The sequence below is a fragment of the Lynx rufus genome, unplaced genomic scaffold, assembly GCF_022079265.1.
Source record: "Lynx rufus isolate CCGP_SWC_20201006 ecotype Redwood Valley unplaced genomic scaffold, mLynRuf1.p SCAF_7, whole genome shotgun sequence".
NCBI lineage: Eukaryota > Metazoa > Chordata > Mammalia > Carnivora > Felidae > Lynx > Lynx rufus.
In genome coordinates this window covers 138,024,860-138,051,834 of record NW_025814889.1, presented here as the reverse complement: position 1 = coordinate 138,051,834, position 26,975 = coordinate 138,024,860, and the positions used below count along the sequence as shown (strand labels likewise).

Below are 26,975 nucleotides of genomic sequence, written 5' to 3'. Positions count from 1 at the left end.
GCCCCTCCACTCGGTCTCCTGCCCTTCTCGGAGAGCGGCCCCCGTGCCCGAGGGCCTCCTCAGGTAACATCAAACAAAAACTGGAAAGACCTTTTAAGAAGCTCATCATAGATGCTGCTTAGCTATTTTCTTTTAATGCTAATAGTTGGATTTTTCTTTAAATGATTAAACAACACACATTCTCTTTGCCTGGGTGTGTGTGTGTGTGTGTGTGTGTGTGTGTGTGTGTACTATGTATTAGCAGATAAAAGTTTCTTTAATCAAGACCTCTTTTTTGAAATGTCAGTCTTTCAAAGCTTAAAAATCGTCTGGGTGAGCAAAGACAATCCTATTTTAAACTTAATTCACAAAAAACTGACTCTTGCACTGAAAGATTGATACTGGGGCTTCTGTGTGCATTCACAGAAACCGACTCCGGGGCCACAAGAGAAACTGGAAGAATCATGTCTTCGGCTCACAATGTCCCCAGCGGACAACCATCCCAGACACCCAGCCAAAAATGAGTCTAGGCCAAACACGGATAGGAGAGCGGGCAGCTGGGAGGCGGGGTGGCCGGCTCCAGAGCCTGGGTCTGAAGCCGGGCTGCCCGGATTCTTACGTGGCTCTCCTGCTGACTCGTTACGTGTGACCCTGCAAAAGTTCGGGAACCCCGGTAGGCCTCCGTTTACAAATCTGTGAGGCAGGGATGATGATATACCCTACTCCAGGAAACATCACGAGGATAAATGCACAGACAGTTGTAAGGGGCTGACGAGGCGTCTCTGGCCCAGCGGGCACCACACTTGCTCCTAATACTGTCACTGCTGCTGTTTCTCATTTTAGAAGTAACTTATTTTCCAGGGTCCTGAACAGGGCTTAAAATTTTATTTTTCCAATTGAAGTAAGCGGCCAAGGCAACTAATGACTTTTCTCCAAAAGAAAATGTAGGTGTCCAAGTTATTACCATTAAATAACAGACCATCGTCTATTGGCACAGACCATCGTGACAGACCACAGAAGCTAAGCGTGGGCTGTCCTCACCATCAGGGGAAAGACGGCAATGCGTCGCACAGATACGCGGGAGACCGAGGCGGCTCTCAAGTGTTTCCCCTCCAAGGCGCCTTTGCCTTTTAACACAAATGTGAGCTACGAGAAGCAAAGGGTTAATAGTGGGACACCGAGCATGATGAAACACAGAGGGAAGACAGAGGCGTCCTGAGAACCAGGGCCCCTCCTTGCCCAGGTGAGAGGCGGCTCTTCGCGGATACCGGCAGCTCCATACAGGCACGAGAATTCCCGAAGCTGACCTGGAACGCTTAGAGGGCTAACCTGACGAGCAGGGACCAGAGGGTCCTCTTTCCCAGGCCCTGCACCCAAGAGAGAGCCAGTAGGTTGGGGGGGGGGGGGGCGACAGCGACCATCTACACGCAGCTCAGGCGGAAAAGGACCTTAGCTTTTTCCCTCTCTCGGCTCCCATTCGCGGGGGCGGCCTGCTCACGGGCCGGCCCGAGACAGGCCGAGGCCCTGCTCCGAGAGCTTCGGGGAACTGAGCCAGCACTGAGATCGACGCTGTCGGGAGCCGGGCCTACCCCACCACGCTGAGCCTGGAGAGGCAGACCGACTCGGCGAACACGGCTGTGGAATTGGACGGGATGAGATAAAGCACGCGTATAGACCGCCGCACTCGAGTCCACACAGGAGGCACTCGGAGAAGGCAGTCAGAATGTTATCACCACTGGGGCCGGCCCCCGGGGGGCTCAGTCAGTCTGACTGAGGCAAGTGGCCCTCAGAGGGCAGTGACCAGGAATGAAAACCCCCAGCGCAGAATGAGGCCCCACCACAGGCTGAAAACCCTGTCTGCTCATTTAATGAGGCTTGTAGTTTGCCCGGGGATCTGGTCGGGGCGGGATGGGGCCACTTCCACAGGGAGGTGCAGGGTCCACACTGCTGGTGTGCCACTGGAACCCCTGGTCAAGAAGTTAACACCACAGAAACCGGCGAGACGTGGGATCTGTGGACCCTCGAGGGCCCTAGGAGACGGGAAACAGAAGCAGACTCCTCTGTGAACAAGTGCGCGACCCAGGGGACCACGAGAAATCCCTGCGGGCAAACCACAGGGAGGGAGACGGAAGGAAGAGGAGGGGAGAGGAGTTGGGGAAGGAGGGTGACAAATGAGAAAATTCTACCCCAAGGGCTAGAAATAACACAATGTGAAAGAGGGAAGAAGTTCGGCAAAAGATAAAACACATACAGAGAACACAAAGAAGGAATATGTGGGTGTGAAGGAGACCCAAAACCATTTTCAGAGCTGAAAGATATTTCAATAAATTTACGAGGACATACAATTCCTCCAGCGGGGTTCAGGGCCCGTCGGCGTGGCCCACAGAACCCCACGGCCCGCCGCTCTGTCACCTCTACACCCCCACCCCCCACCCCTCAGGTCCCAGCAAAGGCCCAAGGCAGGGGGTCCCACCCACCTGCCCCCAAAGCCAAGCCTTTCCTCCACCTGCCCCGTGGCTCCTAATTCTTCCCTGAAGGCCGAGATCCTGGAGGCCCTTCAGGAAGCTCCAAGGTGAGCCACTTGTACGAAGCCTTTACAGCATTTCTCCTACTCGGTCGGAATACTTTTCGCACACCACTTACTCTACTGGAACGGTCTGTTTTTACACCTGTCTCCCCCTTTACACTGTGCATTCCTTGGGGGTGAGCACCAGGCCAAATCCGTTTCTGCACTCCCAGTGTCTGGAGTGCTGGCTGGTACACAGCATATGGCAGGCACGTATTTGTTGAGCTGAACTAAAAGCTCTTGCCCCTACGCCAGACAGCATGTTCGCTCGTACTTGGGAACTCAGGATTATTCCCGACTTCACTCTTGACTGCAACACAGCAGCAGATTTAAATTCAAACTAAAATCCACAGCTTGGGACTAAATATCATTCCTGGTCCACTAGAATGTAATGGGTATGAAATTAAATTCTATCGGGACAAGACAAGCGACAGGCTTTTAAAAAGGGGTGGAGGGCGCAGTCCGATCGTGACTTCAAGCGCTGACAAAAACAAGGCCATTATAGGAACGTGGCTTTGATCCTCTTTTTGGTGGCTGCCAGGGGGGGAAGAAAAAAAAGAAAAAGCAAAATATGGTAAGGATCAAAACTGTGTTAGATGCGTGACAGACAGTTCCACTCTAGCCTTTGAAAAAAATGGGAGACTCTCCAATATTTGAAAGAGCGCTTTTCTCGACGAAGGAGAGCCTGGGGAGATACAAAGAGATTTCACACTGTCAAAGTACTCAGATCCACACTAGGTTGGGGTATGTGCTAGCAAGCTTGGATACTTGAGCATTCAGCAGATGCTAACGTACCCAAAACAGAACACCTGACAATAAAGGGTAAATTCAAATTCCTATTCCTTTCAAGGGGGGAAAAAAAAGAAGTTTAACACACTAGAAGAATCATCTTTATATTTATATTTTCTTCTCTCTCTCTCACTCCCCCTCACACTCACACTTTCTCACACACACACACACACACACACACACACACACACACCTACCACCTCCAGCCCCACTATTATTCGTTAGCAAAATATCCACGTTGTATGCTAACGTTTTGCTTGTTAGAATCTTTCAATTAAAAATATAATTGAAATTGTAACTGTTAAAGCCCCCAGACCTCGGCCAGGGAGTGGGGGTCAAGATGCCGTCCCTACCGTGGATAGTAGAATGAAGAACTATTTCAGTCACCAACGAACGAAGTATATTCTCTTATCAGGAACTCTAGACATGCATCCCTTTCCTTTTTGAATAGCACCTTCTCGTTATTAGGAAAGAAATTCACATTCACTGTAAGACTACGAACAAGTATACAGGAAAAAAATGAAACCCACCCTAACTTTACCAACCAGAGACAGCTGTAGTCTATCTGTGCGGGATCCATTTGTTATGCGTGTATGTATTCGTGCCTCTAAAGTACGCTTACAACACAGATACACATGAACGCGTGGCTCCTCAGATACAGTATTGAATTCCCACCGAGCATGTTATCCTGAGCACTGACTGTTTCAAGAGAATAAATGTTCTCTGAAAACATGATTTTTAATGGCTGCGTATCACATTACCGTAATTTACTTAAACATTTCCAATTATGGAAAAGTTGGTAACACAAATACAGCTGGCCTTGACTAAAGGCTTATGACATGTCCTAAACGGATTATCTAACCCTCACAGCCACCCTTTGCCATGACTCCATTTTGGGTTGAGTAAACTGAGTCACAGACAGGATGAATAATTTGCTCACGATCAGCCACGTACTATCTATCTAGCCCAACTCAGACAGGAGTCCACGCCCGAGTTCCTCCCTTATTTACAGTCCTATCTATGCTAATCTTCATTATTCCTGCTCCATAAAATATCCCTGGTTATTCTGACAAGTTAATTATGTGCTGTTCCAGATTCCCGTGATTTCTATCCTTAACGCTTTATTCCTTAATCGACACAATTTTGTCTTAGTGTTTCCTCCAGGTAAGCTTAGCCTTTTTCAAATAGTTAACAAGCTCCCTCTCCTCTCTGGTCACATGGGGCCTTCTCCCCTCTCGGGGTCTGCTTCCAAAGTACATGCTCTGTTCCACCAACCTATAAGCTCTGGACATTGTTGATTATTTTAGCTGCAAAGTATGTTTATTTTGGGGGCACCTGGGTGGCTCAGTCGGTTGAGTGTCCGACTTCGGCTCAGGTCATGATCTCGCGGTTCGTGGGTTCGAGCCCTGCGTCGGGCTCTGTGTTGACAGTTGGGAGCCCGAAGCCTGCTTTGGATTCTGTGTCTCCCTTTCTCTCTCTGCCCCTCCCCTGCTCAGGCAAAATAAACATTAAAAAAATATTTTTTTAAGTATATCTTAATATTGCTAAAATAATTCTCTAATTCTTTTCACATTTTTTTGTCAAAATTCTGGGATTTTTTTTCCCCTTTAGTGGGGATATAATTGGCCTACCAATAAACAGATAAAGCAGTGTAAAAACAGTACCAAACAGTGTCTTTACAATATCCCCACATTTCCACCCAGGAACACGGTACTTGTCTCGGTTTACGTGGCTAGTCTCAGCTATTTCTTGTTATGGATACTGTGAAATAATTGTTTTTACCGTGAAACATGAATCCGTTTAAAATCCCTGTTGTCTAGAAACTGATCAGAGGGCACAGTAAAGAAAACGGAGTGGCAGTTAAGAAAATCGGATTCCAGGCTTTTACAAACTGCTGAGTCACCACAGACAAATACTTGCCCAATGATTTCCTTTCGGTACGTAGGAGATGGATCAATCGTGCTTCTCCGAATATGCACGTCCCAGGAACATAGGTCTCTACGCTAACCTCCAAGAAGTCACGTACTCCTGGGGCACTTCAGACAACAAAGAAAACGGTTCGGCCAGAACCAAGGAACATGACCACTGTCCAGAACGACTCCACCGCCAGCTCCCCATGCGCTGCTCTGTAAAACGTGCCTGCTCTAAGGATTCTCACCAAGCTGGTCAAAGGTTTCAAGCGACAAGCCTCAAACGTCTTTTTCTGGTAGGTGCAGAACAGTAGAGGCCAGCCGGCAGAGTTTGGTTCTGGAGGCAGAATGTAGCCTGCTATCGCTCCCAGCGAGTAACTTAACTCCTCCAAACTCTGAGTGACCAGCACAGGGGGGCACCGATCCATGATTCACGGGCTCCTTGTGTTGCACACCAGGAGCTGTGGCAGGGGTTCACCGGACAGGGTGCGTGCTGCCTTCAAGGAGCTTACAGGTCGGTGGGGAAGAGGGCCGAGGAGGCCGCATGCTCGAGAAAGCCCAGGCCTGGGGCCTGGTTCATGTGCAGGAGTGAAACAACAGCCACCAGCAGGCTGATACATTTTATTTACATCTTTAGTATGATTCCTCCTTTTAAATCATTTACCTCTTTTCTCCGAAAGAACAAGCTGATCGCTCCGTGACAAGACACAAAAAGGGGTTGTGGGTCTTTAAAAAGAAAAAATTTACAGCTGCACGAAGCAGAGCCACGGTATGTGTCCTCTAGGTAGGAATTTTAATTTCACCTACTGTAACAGGAACTGTGGGTTCAGGAAACTAACGGTGACAGCTTGATTTATGAATTTTGACATATTTCTTGAACTAGGATTACATTACAAAGAAGAGGAATTCGAAGCAAGCCGGATCTTGCCTATACATTCAATCTTCAAATCAATAAACTGCGATTCTGGGCAACTTGTTTCTGACAGAGGACAGACACAGGCTCACCCAGACAGGCCAGGTCCCTGTAATGTGAAAGTTCCTTAACACGCTCTCAGAAGTGAGCTAGAACGGATTCAGGGACCCACAGAGAAAACCCTTCGGTTCTTTCCTAGGCAATAACAAAAGAGAAATTCAACTCAGAGAGCAGGTGTGGTCAAAGTGACCGGGGGAAAAAAGGATTCCCGTCCTAAAGGAAGTTTTGTCTACTCCATTTTACTTCCTTCCAAAAGCCCCATCTATGAGAAAAGCGCTGAACACAGAAGACGGTATGTGAGGGTTACTTTAAACTGTGTAAATACCCGTGAGGTGCTGTCCATAAATTTCCATTTAAATACAGGCACTGGGAGACACTGACTGAAGCGGAGCCTCTCAGTTACAGTGGGACGGGAGGGGAGCGGCGGGGAGAGGCCACACACATGCTGTCAGCCACTTCCCGCACGCGATCTCACTTCATCCCTCCAGCCACACAGGCAGGTGTTTTACACGCGATGGAGCTGAGGCTCAGAGAGGTTAAATCACTTGTCCAAGCCTACACAGCTAAGAGACGGTAAAACTACGAGGCAGATCTGGGGTGTCTAACCACGAGGTTCCGCGTGGGTTCTCTGTACTATTCTCAGCTTGCTGTATGAGTATCACATCTACTCGTGGACCCAAATGTGACGAAGCACGCAAAGACAGAGGAGCCACGGGCAGGAGAACCCACTGCCGGGATGTCTGCACCAGGCTACCTGAAATCCCCCAAGTAGTCAGGCACGGAGGTACGGGTGGAAGATTTCCGTAAAAATGGAAAACTACGTACGTGGCAAAGCGTGCAGATTACAATATTACCAGCCGAGAAGACCTGGAGACAGCAATCTCATGAAAGGACACTGGTTTTGGGGGGGGGGGGGGGCATGGTGAGATGACTGGGAAGGAACCAGGCTTTGCCAAGGTAAAAGTGAGTGACGCTGCATGAACTGCCAGGGGTCAGTTTACATGTGTGTGTTACACTGGAGCCATAAATGACAGCCACCTGCATACGGACACGTGTGCCAGAATCCACAGCCAGTAACACGTTTACATACAGAAACGGAGGGCATGAGTCCAGGATAAAGTCGGGGTAAAGAGGAGTAGGTATGGGCTCCAGAGGTGAGCGTGGGTGGAAAGCCTTCCCTGCAGTGACCAGAGAAGGCACCTGTGACCTTGGGTACTGACGGCCAAGCTACGGTCACCTGGGTAAAGAACCCACAGGCCGAGAACGCAGGCGCTGGTCCTGCATGAGGACACAGGGCCCACCATACAGCAGCACGGAGGACCCCCCACACTCGTCGGGCATTCCCTTCCCTGCGCTCCCATCAACTCCCCGGGGAACCGACAAGCCAGCAGTAGGGACGCAGCACAAAGCAAGTACTGACCTTCCCCAAGAGCAACGGCCTCACTAAAATGACTGGGGGCCCCTGGGGGGCTCAGTCGGTGAAGCGTCCGACTTCGGCTCAGGTCGTGATCTCACGGTTCGTGGGTTCGAGCCCCGCGTCAGGCTCTGTGCGGACAGCTCAGACAGAGCCTGGAGCCTGCCTCGGATCCTCCGTCTCCCCCTCTCTCTGCCCCTCCCCTGCTCACACTCTCTCAAAAATAAACAAACCTAAAAAAAAGGATTAGGAAATAGCAACTGATTATTTCGGGTTCATGATCTGATAGGCAAATATGCTGGTTGAGAACATGTCAAATAGAAAGAAATCATAAAAAAGGGTTGAACAGCTGGCCTGCTCTTGACCCGTCACATCTAGATGCTAAAAGCTGAAGGTACCAGTCCCCCTCCAGAAAAAAAAGCAGCGAAAAACAATCATGTTATGATCGCTTAACAAGTGTTAAGTTTAGTCTAAAACTTTTTTTAACGAAAAAAGTACACTGGGATCTATAAAGCTAAATTTGGGGTTAAAAAAATATCGTTTAACTCCTTGCGAATGTTACACTTTGCAGATGTTCTTATAGTCTAAAATTCAGATCTGGGTAAGTCAAATCAAAATAAGTCATGTTACAGTAAGTTAGAATATATTCAAATACGTGACAAACATAAAAGACTTTCAAAAATAATTACAGAACCCCAAATCTAGAGGAACTCTGATTTTCACGTGGAAAAGCGGTTTTATTCTCACTACATGTCTCTGTTTGCAAACAGAATAAGGACGTTTTACGGTAAAATACACACTCCTTGAGGAGGAGGGTCATGTCTTACTTGCTTTCTATTTCCAGAACCTAAAACCGTGTTCGGTGTGTGGAGACGCTGACCATAAATCCCCGCGCGAGCACTTCCCGAATGCCTGCTGTGTGGGAGGCACAATTTAGATGTTGAGGGTAACACAACGGGCAGAACTTCCTTCGTCAAAAACAGAGCACAGAGGTCTTCCACGTGTCTAGATGACACCTACCTCCGTAGCAGATAGTTCGGGCCCGGGACTCAGAGCTGGCCACCCGGCGCACGGTCTTCACGTGCTGGACTCTTCCGTGCGCTGGAGGCTTATTTTTAAAATGAAGCCAGGGCTGTGATGAAGGCTTTCTGTGTGCATATGTCTGAACACATGGGATCCAACATATGTGTGAATGCTGGGAATCTTTTCTATCAGGGAGGAGGAGAAAGAGGGACTGAGCAGCATTTCCACAAACCTTTTGGCAGGATGGACCAAATAACCCAAACTGCAGAGGGCCCGGTGTAGTTGACACAACCTCTTTGGGGGGAAATGAAGGCAGACAAACTAGTTCATTTGCTGATCCGCTTTGAAAACACGCACTTAGCTGTATGGAAAAAACCAGCAACCGGGTTTGTTTTTTTTTTTTTTTTTTTTCTCACGAAGAATTCCCTTAGAGCATTTCTGACAATAGTGAAGGAGAGAACAGGGAAGAAAAAAAGTAAACCACGCATTCCTTCGGCTAACAAAGAGGCAGCCAAAGAATGCTTTCTTCATGTTTACGGCATTGATACCCATGTGCTTCTTACAATAGAAACCAAAACAGAATCTCCATTTCAGGTCCACAAAGGTTTAAAAGTAAACCAATCACTAGAGACGCAGCGAGGAGATACTATGTTTTGTCGAGCACAGAAAACAAGGTAAGAACAGAAGTCACCAAGTGTTCGTGAACAGCTCCCTACCACGACCTGGGAAAAAGGGAGTCTAGCAACCCTTTTACAATTCAAGAAACACCACGACCCATCACGGGCAGCGAACTAAGAGTTCAAGACCCAGGGGAGGCCTGGGGAAATAAACTTCCATCCAAGGCCAGGCACACTGGACCGTCCCACCCAGAGCCCGGAGACACAAATGCAAAGGGGGACTGTCAACCTTCCTGTCAGGATGGTGCAGTCGGCTCCTGCCCTTGAGAGACAGAGGGACTGCTAGCTGGCACAGCCCGCCCACAGGACCACACCTCACCTGCTCCTCGCGGACGGGAGGGGGGGGCCACAGGGGCTTTTGTCAGAGGTACCGGTGCCACGCAGACCTCCCTACGAAGGTGACTCAGTCTCCTCCAGAGCGCGCAGCAGGAGTTTCTATTCGAAAAATGCTAACTGAATGAAATCACAGTCTCTCTGAGCCTTGGTTTCCTCATTTAGAAAATGATGATGGTGTCTTTTTAGCCTTTTCCACAGAGGCATCTGAAGCCTCCACTAAACTAATGTAGATAAAAGGATCTTTATAACAGAGAAAGGGCCCCACAACCGTAAAGGGTGCCATCCAGGCGGGGGCCACCACATTCAGTGCAAAGAATGAACTTACGCGGACAAGCACAGAGACCCAGGTGGCTTAAACGGCTTCTGATCAGACCTCCAAGCAACCAGGCAGTGCACAAAGATCTAGGAAAATCTGTCAATCATTTTGGGATCCTAGTTCAAAGAGGCAAGGATAATTAGGCCCTAGATGCTTCTCGAGTGGAAGCTTCACAGAAGAGATACCCGTCTGTTTCATCCAACAAAGGGTCCCCACAGCCGGGAACATTCACATTTGACGAGTAGATGAATCAGAGACAGAGATGTGAGTCCCCGGGAGTGCCAGACTTGAGCCGAGACTGGGCACGAGGGGCCCGGCTGGCCTAGTAGATGCAGACTCACCAGCCGCCGGCACCTTCGGTCTGAGGTCCATCAGGAAGGAAGCCTGTTGTAAACCTCTCCTTGCAAACCCCGGAACGCTCTTAAATGAGAGGCAGGCATGATGGTACAGGCCCAGGAGCTCAGAGTCAGACAAATCTAAATACTACTCTGGATCGGGCAACTCACCACCCTGGTGGCCTCTCCTAAAACGTGGTTAACAGAGCCTGCTTTTCGGGGCTGATACAAATATCCAAGTTGATAAGACATGTAATTCACTCTGCACCGCGCTGGGACATAAGAAACACTCAACAGGGTATCAGTCCCTTCCTCTGGGTGAAGAATGAACCAAATCAGATTAGGTGGCACAAAATCCCCCTAATTCAAACAGAGTTAGAGCAGAGACAGAGCCAAATTTCCCTTTGGGCCCAAATCTGGGTGGAAGCAAGAGCCCGGTGATAGAGACCCACTACGCCGCATAATCCTCTGTCTCTCTAACACCGCACGACTAAAGTTATCTTTAATGCGTGTGATTGCTTTCCCTGGAGGCAACAATGACCAAGGTCAATGTCTAACAGCCAGCGAGAACCAGGATTTGACTGCAAGAATGAAGAAGCTTCTAGGACTGTGACGCCGTGGCAGATTCTTCGGAAGGAGAAACAAATCCCAGAAGGAATGGGTTCAGGGAAGGCACTTTGTTGGCACAGTAAGAAAGCAGGGGCAACAGGGGCATTCTTCTACTCAGAGAATGACCTTTCTCATTCCTTCGAGAATGTTTGCTCAGAAACCAGGAGGGCTATTAGCAATCACACACGTGAAGGAACATACCACCGACTTCCTGTGAGCCACGATGACCTCTCCACAGCAGCACTTGGGCACACTCCAGATTTACTTACGGTGCAACCTGATCCTGACTTGAGTGAGTTATTTCACAAGCCTTTTAAGGGTTACTACATTTTGTTCCTATAAGAAGCCTATCCAAATCAGCAACAAAAGAATAAACACAAGAAAAGCCACCTCTTTTGTGCTCCTCAAGAAAGGCAGTCTTGGTCATCAAAAAGGCCAAGTGTTTTTTATTCTCCATCGCCTTTCTCTCACAAAAATCGGGCCAGTAACTTTCCAGGGTGGGGAGGGGATTAGTAGTCTTTCACTCATACCTGCTTGAAAGTGGGGAGGAGTCGAGATGCTAGATGCACATCTGAGCTAGCTATCTGGCATCTGGTTCCGTGCCACATCCTGTAGAAATGATTCCGACGATCAACGATGCACAACACACAGAATTGAGACGTCAGATGACCGTTTTCTTGTCAACCTTTTCTCTGTTCTTCAGACTGGATGACTTCTATGGTTCTATCTCCAAGCACACCAACTCTTTCCTCTGTCACCTCTCTGGAGTTGTCAAGCTCATTCAGTAAAATTTTCAAATTGTATTTTGGATACTGTGTTTTTCAGTTCTAGATTTTCCATTTGGCCCTTTTACTTTTATTTTTATTTTTTTAGTTTCTATTTCTCTGTTGAGTTACACTATCTTTTCATTCATTAGAAGTATATTTTCCTTTACATCCTTGAGCATAGTTACAATTGCTTTAAAATCTCTGTCTGCTAAACCCAATGTCTGTGTCCCTGAAGTTTCTGTTGGCCATCTTTTTTCTCTTGGAAAACGGGGCATACTTTCTTGTGCTTACAGTAAGCGTGGACTGTATCCTGGACATTGCGAATGCTAGGCCACGGAAACTCTGGTTTCTATTTTATTCCTCTAGAAAATGCTGAATATTTTTGTTTCAGCAAGCAATGATCTTGGTTGGAGTTAAACTGTAAACTCTGGCACGGCAGCTCAAATCTCAGTACAATCGTTTCATCCCTGGCTCAGCTGCCTGGAGCCTGCCCCGCATGTGCGATTCAGGCATCGGCATGGACTCAGGCAGCTGGTGCCCAGAATCCGGGGCTTGCTTTCTCCCACCCGGGAGTCCCTCCTTCACTTTCCAACGGCTGTGGTTACTCCAAACTGTCCACTTCATCTTTAAGGTGAAGGGAGTACAGATTTTCTTTCAGAGTTCTAATAATTGTCCTGCACAGCACACACGGGGCTGCTCCCTTCTTCCAAGTGGCAATTCAATTCCCAAACCTGCCGGTTTAGTGTCAAATTTGATTATGTTCACACGGCTGTCTTTTGTCCAGAGTTTACAAGTATTATCTGCGGGAGGACCAGTCCAATGGTAGCACACAGGGACATTAACAGAACCAGAACCCACACAACTTGGTGTTTGTTTTTTTCCCCCCAATTTTTCACTTCTTCCCACAACGCCGTGGGTCACAAATTCAGAAAGGGCTCTGTGAGGCAGGCTGTCTCCAATTCATGTGGCCTCTGCCGTGCAACTAGGGAACTGAGCTTGGAACCAAGGATCTGAGCAACTACCCAAAAACCTTCCAAGATGGTTTCTTGATCCCACGTCTGCTGCCTTGGCGTTCCCTGACTAGTCTCCTTCACTCTCCTCAGTACAGTTCATCCTCCAGGGCTTCTCCAGGCAGACTTGGCAAAATCACGGCACAGTGATCGCAGGCAATCTGCACATCTTACACGGTGACTGGCTTTTAAGAGGCTAGAAACAGAATCTCCAAGACCAGTCAACGGCTGTATCAGAAATGGTGGAAGATCACTCCCACCATATATTATTCTTCAAAGGAGCCACGGGGCTTTAGTCATCAAACTGAAGAGAATGGGGAAGTAAATGCTAATCCTTGATGGGAGAGTGGCAGAGTCAAATTCCAGGTATGTGTTTGCAGCCATCGTGGAAAAAATAGATCTGTCACACATACATCTGATATATTTCATCAGGCAAAACAAGTGCCACCCGGAGAAAATTCCAGTGAAATATAGGCAGGCTAATTCAGTGTGAAGCCTGTGGTCCAATTCTCCTGCCATCTTTTCTCTCATCTTTTCATGTATCAGTGTAGTTCCACCTAAGCCATTCAGCACAAAAGAGGTTTCCAGGGGCAGTTTATTGAGTTTCCAAAGACTTAATACTTAAATACTGTATCAGTTTCAAAATATCTAAAAGAAATGCTTACGATGCAATCATCCAGAAATGCTGGTCACAGATTTAAGGGTTTTTTTTTTTTTTATTACTAACATAATGGCCCATAACTACCGTTTATTACATATCTACTGTGTGTTTCAAAATTTCTAGCATTTTAAATGCTAGATTTAAATTTTAAATCTGTTTTTATTGACTGTTTCCTACGTGATAGTAAGAATGTGTTCAAATGCCCAGGCTCTGGACAAACATTGATACTTTATAAGAAAAGAGACGGACTCAAACACACGGAGGACACATACAAAGCAACGCTATAAAAATACAAACCCTGATATAAACAAATATGACACGTTATGCATATCTGTGGGATATATGCACATACCTAGCATCTCCAACTACCTTCTAAGCAAACTTTCATTCCAGAAAAGTGTCCATATTCGAAATCCTAAATATCACATTCTAAAGGAAGCCATATACATATGAAACACCCTCAGAAATCATCTTACCTTGTCTTGGTTATCTTTATTCTTGTAACACAGATTTCCAATCAGACGAATAAGATGAGACTTAAAACCTTCAGCCACGTTTGAGACGTCACCCTCTGCTTTTACACAACCACTGGTACTGAAGATGTTCGCAGTGTCATTGCCAGCCACGTGAATCAGTCGTAAAAGATCTATACAAAAAACAATGAACTTTCTTTTCCAGAAGAAAATTTTTACTATTATAAAATAAAGCTTTCTTTAAATGAAAAGTAGAAGACTCTTTCTTTCGTTTTAAGTTTTTTCATGACTCGGGTTTTGGGGAGATAAGCCACAGGGATCATCCCGACCTGGACTTTCTATCCACAAAGGAAAGTTAGCTAAAAATTTTCTGCAATCTTTCTTATAAAGAGGTTTCCAACCCCACATTCTTTCTTTATGAAGGAACTCATGTGACAACCACAGTCCGCTAAGTCTAAAATGCAATACCTATTCTACAGTGAGCCATAGGGCAGAAACCAAGAAGTATGTTGACTTTTCTCTCATTGTGCAGATCATCAGAAGGCAGCATGTAGTCTCCAGAAATCTATTCTGGCTCCATTCAAAAGGAGTAACACTGTAATGCTCTATGAGATGCCTCTCAGACAGCACACGAAAACAGATCATCTTCCAGAAGCTGCAGTGACGTGTTTCCACATTCTCTCATTTAACACTCTCAACAGACCTAGTAGAGGCAAGTATCATTTTCTCCATTTCAGAACGAAGAACTCAAGCTCACAGAGGGTAGTAATTTGGCAGAGTTGGGTGGACAGCCCATGGCTGCCTTGGCTGCACGCACGGTTTTCAACAATGCTTCTGTTTCGCAGGTCTGTGGCATTTTATTTTGATCATCACTAAAAGCACTGCACTCAAAATAAAACACTCACATGAGATTCTAAATATCTTCTACAGCTCCCTGCTGACTTGTCTGCCCACCTAGACACAATTCATCCTTCTTGGAGAACGCATCTCCACCAGAAATATGATCTTTTTTAAAGGAAAAAAACAGAGAACAGCAAATAACAACACCATAAGCATGGCTAACCACAAGGAACAGGTCCTACTTGAATTATGCTGCAAACAGCTTTTTAGCAAAGATGGTATTCCAGACAATGGCTTCTTGTGTAAAACCATTTTCTTCTAAGAACGGAATGCATAATTACTATGTGTAGGGCACTATTCTTTGTGTCCATGAAGGTAATTGGGAAAAATCTACTAGCAAATTTGGAAAACTGATATAAAAGGCACCATCATCATCACTGAAACTACTACCCCCATCATCACAACCCCCCACACCACACACCCCTGAGGAGACACCCACTATGTGCAGCCTGTGGAACACGTGTTAGGACTCTCATCTACTGACCAGGCGTCCTGAGTTACACAGCAGGTAAGTGGCAAAAGCCTGAGCTGTTACCAAAACACAATGATTCTTGTTAAGAAAGACTAGTCCAAAAATAATCTCAAAAATATACCAATACAATGAAAATTAAGGATCTGTGTTTGGACTTATATTTCAGTGTGACGAGCCGAGGATTCCTCAATTAAACATGATGATAAGGGTGACGCTTCACTCACCAATCACTCTTTCCAGCAAGCCAGGGAAAACCTGCAGATAGCTGAGCAGATCGGTGTTGGCGGTCATTTCACACAAGACATCGAGAAGCCTAATCGTGGCCAACGCCTCCTAAAAACAGAAAACGTGACTTTTAAGTCAAGCTACATGGTCTGCAACTGTTACAAGTAAGGCAAGAGGATGGAATGTTACAGTAACTGCTAAAGAGGTGGTGCTTGTGGAGAGTGTCTGAAGAGAGAGACAAAACGATCGAGAATGAGACAGAAGTATTAAAAATGTACGTGAATAATCGTTTTCACTACCAGCAGCATCAGCCATCAAGAACGCAAGATTATGTGTCATTATGTGTCTTCCGGGAGCAAAGAGGCAGAAAAGTTCTTATTCAAGCAAAAATACCTTCCAACAGTGGAGCAAATGTTCAAAATTACTAGCTACATACATAACATTTATGCAAATACTTTCTTTTTAAAGTGTTCCCAGCAAGCAAGTTCTACTTTAAAGATACAAATATCCCATGAAATACATTAATTTCTTGTCCACAGGAATCCTGTAAAATGCTGTGGTCGAAAGAACTCTGGCTGCAGGAACTTGCATTATTTCTGGGGAAATATAAACTTACATATGCAGTATGGTGGAAGGTAGAGAAAGATAGTATTATTTGAAAATGTCAGTTCATGTAATAATTGATCGTCAAATGGGCTACACGAACAAGAGACTACCAGCTACCAACCATATGGCATTAGGTAATCTGAATAAAACGTCAAAAATCCAATCCTCTGCAGATTTCGACCCTGGTTTCTAAAGTACACGCTATTTGACAAAATGTGGTAGATGCTATACATTTAGGTCATAAAGAGAACATTCTTCAAAAGAAAAATAAATCACTCGGATGGGTTAACTCTAACTGTGTAGTTATTTTTCTCCAGTTAGGAGATTCAAAGGCAATATTTTAATCTACCATTCTGAAATCTCAAAATAAACAGCAAGAAACAACGCGTATTTTGAATGCCTTGTTTGTCATCGCCAGATACCATTCCTCCTTCCAGAAGAGGCTGATTGGTTCGAGGGCTGGGGCAGAATACACGCCAGAGAGAGCAAAGAAACTAGGAGCGACTATCGGGACCCCGTCAGAAGGAACCAGAAACAAGCTGAAGAAGGTCCCACTGGCCAGCAATGGCACATTAGGACATCAGGAAGAATGAGAGCTAAGGTGGACGGAAGATAAATCAAGTGGCTTTAAAACCATGACTTCACGATGGTGATGAAAACCTGAACAATTCATTCCTCATCTCTGGATGATGCCACAAAACCAACTCCTCACTCTGAAGACTGATAATCAAAGGGGGAGGGAAAAAACGAGCATTTGTTGTACTTTTCATAGACACGGTGTACTGTGGGTAACCTGACAGCTGATGAAGAGAAGTTTCTGAATGATAAAAGTCAAGATACCACCATCTGCAATGCCCAAAGAATGAAGGGATCTAGGGAACAGTCATTTACAAGCGCTAACATCACAGAAAGAGACAACCGGACGTCACGTGCCTCTTGACGAAGGCACTCATCGCCAACAATAAAACACTATCGGAAAAAAAAGGCACAAAAACCTAACCCAAATGGGAACAGGTTTCTGGAACTAATTATCAGTCACAGGAAATGCCAGGAAAAGAAGAAGAATATGTTAAACACCACCATGGAGTTACAATCAAAATCCAAACTGTAGAAAACTCTACAGGTAAGACAACCCAGTTTCTTCCATCAAGAATTAGCAAAAAAAAAAAGAACTAGCGGGGGGGGGGGGGGGCGGCAAGAAAGGAGACCATGTATATTAAAGGATATCTGAGATACAGCAACCAATTGCAGTGCACGGACTTTATTTGTATCCTGATTCAAAGGAATAAACTAGAACAAAATTACTGGATAATGGGAAAAGCCTGAGTATTATAATTACATTGCTAATTTTTTAGGTGTGTGCTAACTGTAGTTTACTTCTGTGTGACTCATCATCTTTTAACACATAAAACATTGGGCTGATGAAACACGTGGGAATTTTGTTTCAACGCAGGGCGGACGGTGGGATTGTGGACAAAACAAGGAAAGTAATTAACGGAGAGGAGAGCTGCTGATGCAGGGCATGGGCTTGCAGGATACTTTTTTCTCTTAGTCTGCTGGAAATTTTCCATGATAAAGAGATAACAGTAACATCAGACGGTTGGAAGAGATAATCTAGAAGTTTCCTTCCAGCTCCTAAATTCTAGGATATTAACTGAAATCAACCCCAGTGAAAATTAATCTCCACCTAACACATTCCCAATTTTAGTCATTAGAATCCTTTTATTACTAATGTGTTTCTAATGCGCATTTGGAAACTAATAAAAAGCAGCTAGGAAAAATATTCTCTTAAAAAGCAGGATGGGGTGCCTGGGGGGCTCGGTTGGTTGAGCATCCAACTCTTGGTTCCGGCCCAGGTCACGATCTCACAGTTTGTGGGCTTGAGCCCCGAGTCGGGCTCTGCATTGACAGCACAGAGCCTGCTTGGGATTTTCTCTCCCTCTCTCTCTGCCCCTCCCCTACTCATTCTCTCTCTCTCTCAAAATAAATAAATAAACTTAAAAAATAATAAAAAAATAAGAGGAATGAGCGAGATGTCCTTCTGCTACTTACAAGTATTGTAAAACCATATTCATTGAATTGGGCTCTGGGGAAAAAAGACACAGGCACATCAAAGGAACAGGACTCTGCAATGGGCACAAGAGGGGGAAGAAAGATTTGTCTCCCATCTAGACCATCTGGCGAGATTAACTTCACCCTTACAAAATTTAACGTTGTGGAAAACCGATAATTATGCAAATGACTCTTATCTACAGAAAGGCAGATTACTTGTGTCTGGCTGGAATGTAATTAATTACTGCCTTGTGCACAGACCAGCGTTTGCATCTCTAAGTCATTCCAGCAGGCCTTCAGTGCCTATAAAACACGTAGCTCTTTGACTTCTTTGACGGTTGTTAGTATCTCACTGGTTCTCTCTGTAAAACGTTGGAAATACAGAAAGGGATCCAAAATTATACAAGAATTTAATATATGACAAAAGTAACATTAAAATTAATGGAAAGGATGAGATTACTCACTAAATGGCATTGATACAACAATTAACAGCTAATATTTGGGAAACACTAACTATGTACCAGTCAGCATACTAAATGCCTACATGAAATACCATTTGTCTTGGGGTGCCTCAGTGGCTCAGTCGGTAAGCGTCCAACTCCTAGTTTTTGCTCAGGTTATGATCTCACTGGCCCCAAGCTCCATGTCGTCGGGCTCTGTGTTAATGGTGTGGAGCCTGCTTGGGATTCTCTCTCTCCTTTTTTCTCTGTCCCTCCCCTGTGCGTACTCCTGCACGTGCTTCCTCCCCCCCCCCCCGCCCCCCGGCCACCTCTCTCTCAAAATAAATAACTAAACATTAAAAAAAATACCATTCATCTTACTGGTATAGAAACGGAGGCAAAGAGGATAAGTAACTTTTCCAAGATGAAGATCAGACACCAATGATAAAGGAAATCAAGATTCAAATCCAAGCCATCCTTCGCCAAAGATTATACACTCTCGGATCATCAAGACATAAATAATTCACTTGGGTCTATACTTCACTCCTGACTCAAAATAAATTCAAGGCCAGTTCAAAATGTGGACAGAATACCAAAAAAAAACCCTAGAATATACAGGTGCGTATTTCCACAGTCTAACTGGAGATGGCTTTATAAAATATGTAAAAAAAACAAAAACAAAAACAAAAAAACCTTCAGAAACCAGAAGGATAAAATTGGTAAGCCTAACTAGATTAAAAACAAAAATTAAAACTTCTAAAAGGCTAAGAATATCATAAATAAATTCAAACAAACAATTAACTCTGGGGAAAGAAAAGTTTCCTGCATATGTGACAAAAACACTAATTTTCTGAAAATGCTCATTAATAACTTTATTTTAAAAGGTAAACTGACACACAAAAAAATGAACATGCTGGACACCGAAACAATTAACGAGAAATGGTAATCAAATCAGATTAGTGAAAGGCTGCAAACCCACACACTCTCATGCTCTGTTGGTACGGCATTTAGAAATATTCCTAAAATTTTTAAATAAACAGACTCTGACTCAGCGATTCGACTTCCAGGAATTTATAATTCCAGATCAGCTGGTCCAAAACTGCAGAGACACCTACACTGGGGCATTATCTGTGAAAAGGTTTTTAAAACAAAACCCTGGAGGCAACTGAGGTGTATGTTGACAGACGGTCAATGAGAAAGTTCTGGCAGATCGATCTAGTGAGACACTGTTCACCTGTGAAGGAGGAGGAAGTGCACAAGACACACAGAAAAAGTAGTAATGGAACAAACCAAGAGGCAAAACACAGGCGTGTACATACCAAAAACTCTGAAAGGAAAAGAAAAAAGTATACGCTAATATATCCGCAGAAGACAGGAGGGCTGGGCGAGAATGAGGGCTTTTTGTTTCGCTGACTTCAGTGTGAACTTTTTTTACTTAATGAGCAAGTATTATCTGCATAGCACAAATATTTAATCCCTTATCAGTCTGTGGAATAAAAGATTACCCGTTCTCATTCAAATGCCTACCACAGAAACAGATATTACAACTGAAGTTGGGGAACGCAGAGTGAAACAGGATGAGAAACCCACAACCCGAAGATCATTTTCCTAACAGACAAATACAAGAAAATACAAAACTGAAGGAAATATTTTTCACTTTCAGAGGAAAGGCCAGGCTCACCACAAGCAACAAGACGAAGGCTCGAGACAAAGCTAACTGACCCGTCAGTCCTACGAGATAAACAGCACACTAGGAGCGACAAAAATGTATCAGAAACTAGAAAAAAGAGTACACACAAAATACCAAAGGCAGAAGCATGCACGTTAATGTGAGAACCTAACACTATTTTCACTAAGGTGGCATGGAAAAAAAAAAAAAACCCTCAGGATTTTAGAGGCACACAATTACATAAATTAACACACAGATGATACAAACACGGCTTTTCGTTCCCATTTTTCAGCCACAGCATGGTAAGAACCTTCCTGGGTATCTTGTCCTACGGATGATCCCAGCCGGGTAAACGCAGTGGTTTGCTGTCTGCTGGCTGGGGGAGACAGGGAGAGGAGGCAGGAGTGGGGAGCCCCGATCAGCGGCATTTGCTGGTTTCCACGGTGTAAATACCCCTACCCTCCCTACCCTGGAGGATTTAACATCTCAGGGGTTTCTGAACATTTAACGATGGACTCAGAAGTCAGTACAGGCCAGCCCCAGTAGCCACTGGGTATATGGTATACTGAAATATTGAGGTTAGAGGTCTTCTTGAAAACTACTGTGGCTTTTTTAAAACCTTCTAACTTGAAGGAGAACACGTATACGGTAACGTGCACAAGTCAGGAGGGTGGAGGTTAATGAGTTTTTAAAAAGTGAACTACTGGGGAAAGAACCATTCTAACCGTTCTAGCTTTAAGACAGAAGGGAAGGAAGACAGGACAGTTCTCAAAAGAAAACGGTCTATAAATTTTTATCTATTGGTGCACCTGGGTGGCTCAGTTGGTCTGACTCCTAGTTTTGGCTCAGGTCATGACCTTGCAGTTCGTAAGTTCCAGTCCTGCATCAGGCTCTGTGCTGACAGCACGGAGCCAGCTTGGGATTCTTTCTCTCCCTCTCTGCCCCACGCCTGCCTGCTCATTCTCAAAATAAGTAAATAAACTTAATTTCTATCTATTAATATACAGTATTTCCTCCCATCTTAGAAATGAAACTATCTGAAAGAAATACACAAACTTTCCTCAATATAAAAAGTTCCATCGGGCACCTGAGTGGCTTTGTTGGTTAAGCATCCGACTTTGGCTCAGGTCACGATCTCGCAGTTTGTGGCTTCGAGCCCCACGTCGGGCTCTGTGCTGACAGCTCAGAGCCTGGAGCCTGCTTCGGATTCTGTGTCTCCCTCTCTCTCTGCCCGTACCCACTCACACTGTCTGTCTCTCTCTCTCAAAGAAAATAAACATTAAAAAAACTAGTTTCATCAGGTCATTTCTTATGACAATATTGAAATTATCTGTACTATAAATACAAGTGCCCTGAAAAAGTTGAAAGCTGGGTCTTAACCAAGTACTAAGTTTTAGTTCCTTTTCTGTCTCCTAGAGAATTGATTTTTGAAACTTTTTAGAAGCACAGCTCACTGCTCCTCCTACTGGAAACAAAGGCAAATCTATCTCCAGGAAGGAAAGGCAGTAGGAAGCTGAGATTTGGCTCTTCTAGCACAGAAATGAGAATGAAAGTACCAGCTTTGCCAACGAGCGCAAATGTGGTCTGTAGGAACGCGGCACAGAAAATCCACAGCAAAGTAACCCTGGAAAACAGTACATTCACCGAGAAGGAAATCTACTGTCACAGTGGAAGTCCTAACCATGGCCCGCGGTTACAAGGGAAGCTAAGAGGTTCGTGGCATCACGCACAGCTCCCTGGAAAACGCTATGGATCCCCATGGTGGGTGGTCCTGTGGAGGGCAGCCCCTCCCACCCATCATTCCCACAGACGTCAGCGTTACCGACGTATACTTGACACAATAAAAATACGCCCATCTTGAGTGTACGGTACACAGTTGTGTCGACATACACAGCCAGGTACAACCTTTCCATTACCCAAAACGTTCCTTCGTGCCCCCCACAATCAATTCTACCCCTCCAGACCTCCAGTCCCTGGTGACGTTTCGCAGGCTTTGTTATTATTGGTAAGTTTCGCACTCTACTCTGGCTACCCTCATGCAGCAGGTTTGCGATTCCTCTCTGCCTGTGTGACAAACACATCCCTTTCTACTGCTGAGTAGTATTCCAGAGAAAGAACCATTCTAACTTTAAGACAGGAGGGAAGGAAGATGGGACAGACAAAAATAAAGAGACTTTCTCACGCAAAGAGAAGGGAAGCGGAATCGGCATAAACTAGCTTCCATCCCCTTGGTAAAGACTCGAATGATCCAGGGCAGCCTTGAGGAGAATAAAAAAAAAAATACTTGAGGAAGCTGACCAGGCTGGTGTATGATCGCGAATCTCCTACAAGGACAGAAGAAACAAACTTTCTGGAAGGCAATTTCAAATGTGGACCAGAAGCTTTAAAACGGGATACACCCTTACAGGCAGCAATTTCACGCCGAGGCTAATACGAGGGAAACGTACAAAGATGTGACTGTGAAGGCATGTACCACAGCCCTGGCGACAGTGAGCACAAGTGGGAACAACGTGAATGCCAGACGGGCAAGCTGTGGCAAGTTCTTTGCTTACAATGCCACCCTGGCTTTTCTCATGACATTCACAATGGACGGTTTATGCAGTCAGCCAATACTAAATGCCTACTGTGTACCATGAACATAGGAACGTAAGAGTCAAAACTTTTACCCTCATAAAACTTACATTCCGTAGGAGAAAAAACAGAAACTTACAAAAAGCACAGCACGGTTTCATTTTTCAGAATACATGTTTGTGCACGTGTGTATGCATATATTTGATGTCAGCTGCCTGGAAAAATACGTTAACCAGAATTCTGTTTCAAGTCGTTAACTCTGGATGGTAGGAAGACGGGCACTGTCTTCCCTTACCTGTGTTTTCCTAACCGTTCCAAACCGAGGATACTGTCCTCATCCATTCGGGTCACTGTAACAGAACACTGCAGACTGGAGGGCTTAGAGACAACATTTATGGCTCACAGTTCTGGAGGCTCCAAGTCCACGGTCAGGGTGCCTGCACGGCTGGGTTCCAATGAAGGCCCTCTTCCGGGCTGCAGATGGCCAACCGCACCATGTCCTCACGTGGTGGAAGGGGCAAGGGATCCTTCCGGGGTCTCTCGCATAAGGGCACTAATCCCATTCACGAGGGCTCCAGCCTGAGGACCTCACACCTCCCACGGGCCCCACCTCCGAACAGCATCACGTGGGCCACCAGACTTTCAACATACGAATTTGGAGGCGGGGCACACTCAGTCCATATGTTACTTACGCACTATATTTTAAAGCTTTAAAAGAGAAATTCTCATGGAGGACCAGACTAGGTCAGAAAATCTCCCTTTCCCTCTCTCATCCAAGACTATGAAACCTGTCCTCGTACCTCATCGTCAGCGTGCTGCTCAGAGGTCAGTTTCAGCACGATCTTGCACTGATTCACAAACGTGCTTGCAATCAACTCGGCATGGCTCAAAAACACAGGGATGTCATCCTTGGTCAGTGGCTCATCACCCACGATTTTCGCTATCATAAGGTCCAACAAGGTGACTCTGTGAAACATAAAAAAAATTTTACATAAATACGAAATATTGAAATTGCACCATACTAAAAATATTTATAGAGTGCATTTTAAGAGGATGTTTTAATTTTTTAAATTCCTTACTTTGTTTATAATGTCTAACTAGGGCAAATATTTTTTGTGAATAAAATCAATCTTCATCAGTTACATGTTTTTTCAAATCTTGACTTCTCTGATGTGACGTGGCTACAGAAATGAGCCCCTGTTATATGCCCTTTACTGTGAGCCCTTAATTCAGTTATTTCAGAAATGCTGTCAAGTTTTATAACGCGTCCACAATATCAACAACAGCAAAGTTCAGGGGACTCACATCCATTCACAGCTCACTCCTGGGCTACTGAGCGCTTTACACACACGGATCTCATTTACTCTACCGACACTCCAAGAGACAGGCACTGCCACCGGCCTGCACTAAGAACGGCAAACGGGGCTCAGTGAGGCCAATTCACACGCCCCATATCACACGTGCCGAGCTGCATCAGGACCCAGACACAGGATTCCAGCTCTCACTCCTGGGCCACAGGCCTCGGCCACTCACTTTGCTGTCCTTCCTGTGAAGGCTGGCTTTGTTTATTTCATCATTTTAGTTTACCAAGACATAAATCTGACGACCAGACCTATTCGATTTTCCATCAGCACTTACGTTATCCCGTAAGTGTTCCTATTCAACAAACTCTTTCCTTCTCTGAGAAAAAAAAACCAAGTCTCACCCAGGGCAATATATCCAGCATAAACCAAGTGGGATGTTTCTCAAAATTACGCTCTGACTTGAGATTACACGTATAATTCTCATTCATTTTTAAACCAGAAAGGACAGGAATGCTTAGCAAATAGGGGAAATTCACTTACAGTAGGCTTGGAGCGTTTCTTACCAAACAAACAAACAAAAGAATTTGTTTACTCTTGCAAGTTTCAAGCATGAAATGAAACTATACCAAACTCTTCCTCTATTTTTGCCAAATGATGGGAAAGATCATCCTTCTGGGGAAAAAAAAAAAAATCACACACAGACCTTACTGGTTTTCAAAACTCCTAAAACCTTCAGATTTCTTACAGCAATTATTAACCCAAAATAAAACAGATGACCCCCTCAACTGAGTACAAAAGAACAACAAACAGTGCAGTACTAGGGTCATTTTTGTTTTCCCTTATTCACACAGAAGCTTTAAAAATGAACGGGGTGCTCTCAGGCCGTAAAGCCAGGCTTTCCGCTTTCCCCAGGCAGGTCGACTTTCCGGGAACGCTGGGGAGGAGGCTACCTACTAGGTATGATCCAAAAGGAACCCAGATGTCTGCGCTAAAAATATTCTTTTTAAACTGGGAAAGCGTGACAATGGCTGCTAGGTATGACAAGTCATAACCTCTGGTTTCAGGGAACTCAGCGCCTCGTGGACTCAGAACAGAGCACAGAAAAGGGAGGAGCAGACCCTGAAGGGGTTGTGTGAGGTCCAAGACAGAAAGAGTAGGCCCAGGGTGGTACCCAAGTTCGTCAGGCAGAAGCAGGAAGGCCCTGGAGTCCCAGGGGACACACGGAGGGAGGCCTGGAAGCGGCGGCTGCCAGATATGGTAACAGGTGCAGACGCTGCCTTCTTTACAGGCTCAGCAGAGGCCGTCCACCCCTCACACTCCTCCCTGCTCGGGCGAAGCACCTCTACTGTGTGACTGTAACACGGGACAGCAGAGCAGACGAGGACTTAAGTGATTTTAAGGGGGGGGGGGAACCAGAACATGAATGTTCAAAATAAAAAAATACAAGTCAAGTTTAACTATCACCTGAGAATCAGTTATACTTCATTAAATGATCTGACTTCTATTCTGTTATCTGTCAATAAAAACCTTCAACGGCTCCCATCATCAGGGAGTGGGTCCAAACACTTTCGTCTGCCATTTACAAGGGGGCCGGCCCAACCAGAGGCCCCATCTAACTGTCCAACCCCCCCTACATCTAGCCACCATCAAAAACCATCCGTCTCATCAAAATGTGGGACTCACACGTGGGACTTAACAGCTCAAGGAAGAATTTTTTTTCGAAATCATGTATTTTAACGGTGGATTACATTTGCCCCTCCATTTCTAAGCCAGAAAACATGTGTACTGAAAAGTGCCGTGTGATCCGGGACCGGGGGATGTCATGTGGGAAGCCTGACTCCTTCCAGTTGCAGGGGAACCACTCTGGACACTTCCTTGGAAACGTAACAAAATACCAGTGCTACTCACTCACTGACTTGGTGACTCTCCCAGAGGTGAAGAACGAAGAAGCGAGACGTCAGAGACCACCTATCTAAAGTCACACATCAGTGTGAGAGTCCTCCATCCTTCTTCAACCCAGAAGTCCTCGCTCGGGCTGCCACAGGCTCACCGGACACACCCCTTAATGCAGACCGAAGCTTCTGTAATTTTCTCTCTCGACCACTGGCTGTCATTAGCATTCTATTTCTGACTCACTTCTGATTAAATAGTTACACAGTCTGCCCTCAAAATCAGGATTCCCATTTCATTAAAAAAAAAAAAAAAGGCAATATATATATATATATATAGAGAGAGAGAGAGATATACATATAAGGGAAATATATACGTTTAAGGGAAATATATACATTTAAGGGAAAATTCTATAGCAAAATTTATATCTGAAAGTCCTGCTTAGATTAATGCAAGCTCAATTTTTTTTAATTTTTTTTTTTTTTTACATTCATTTATTTTTCAGAAACAGAGTGAGACAAAGCATGAGCAGGGGAGGGGCAGAGAGAGAAGGAGACACAGAATCCGAAGCAGGCTCCAGGCTCTGAGCTGTCAGCACAGAGCCCGACGCGGGGCTCGAACCACAAACCGTGAGATCATGACCTGAACCAAAGTTGGACGCTCAACCGACTGAGCCACCCAGGTGCCCAATGCAGGCTTAATGTTAATAGCCACACCTGTACCACCCTGGAATGGGTAAGGTGGTTGTGGGGGGACTGGAGTGAGGTACCAAGAAGCAGGGGGAGCTTGTAAGCGCGTGAGTTCTATGAGCAGGGCACGTAATAATAGTCTCTCCTTTTGGAAATAAAACGTCTGCAATTTGGGGCTCCTGGGTGGCTCAGTCAGTTGGGCATCCAACTTCGGCTCAGGTCACGATGTCACGGTCCGTGAGTATGAGCCCCGTGTCGGGCTCTGTGCTGACGGCTCAGAGCCTGGAGCCTGCTTCCGATTCTGTGTCTCCCTCTCTCT

At 45.4% G+C, this 26,975-nt stretch overlaps 1 protein-coding gene across 2 annotated transcripts in view; it reads right to left on the bottom strand.

Annotated features, from left to right (window-relative positions):
* The window catches only part of ATXN10 (ataxin 10), a 166,333-nt gene that overhangs the window by 77,755 nt on the left and 61,603 nt on the right, over positions 1 to 26,975 (bottom strand). For both annotated transcript variants that reach the window (XM_047065235.1, XM_047065236.1), the window contains exons 7-9: positions 23,574 to 23,739; positions 15,435 to 15,543; positions 13,842 to 14,011 (exon numbers count right to left, since the gene is read on the bottom strand). In XM_047065235.1, coding sequence (XP_046921191.1) covers positions 13,842 to 14,011; positions 15,435 to 15,543; positions 23,574 to 23,739 — 445 coding nt within the window. The remainder of the gene's footprint in view (positions 1 to 13,841; positions 14,012 to 15,434; positions 15,544 to 23,573; positions 23,740 to 26,975) is intronic.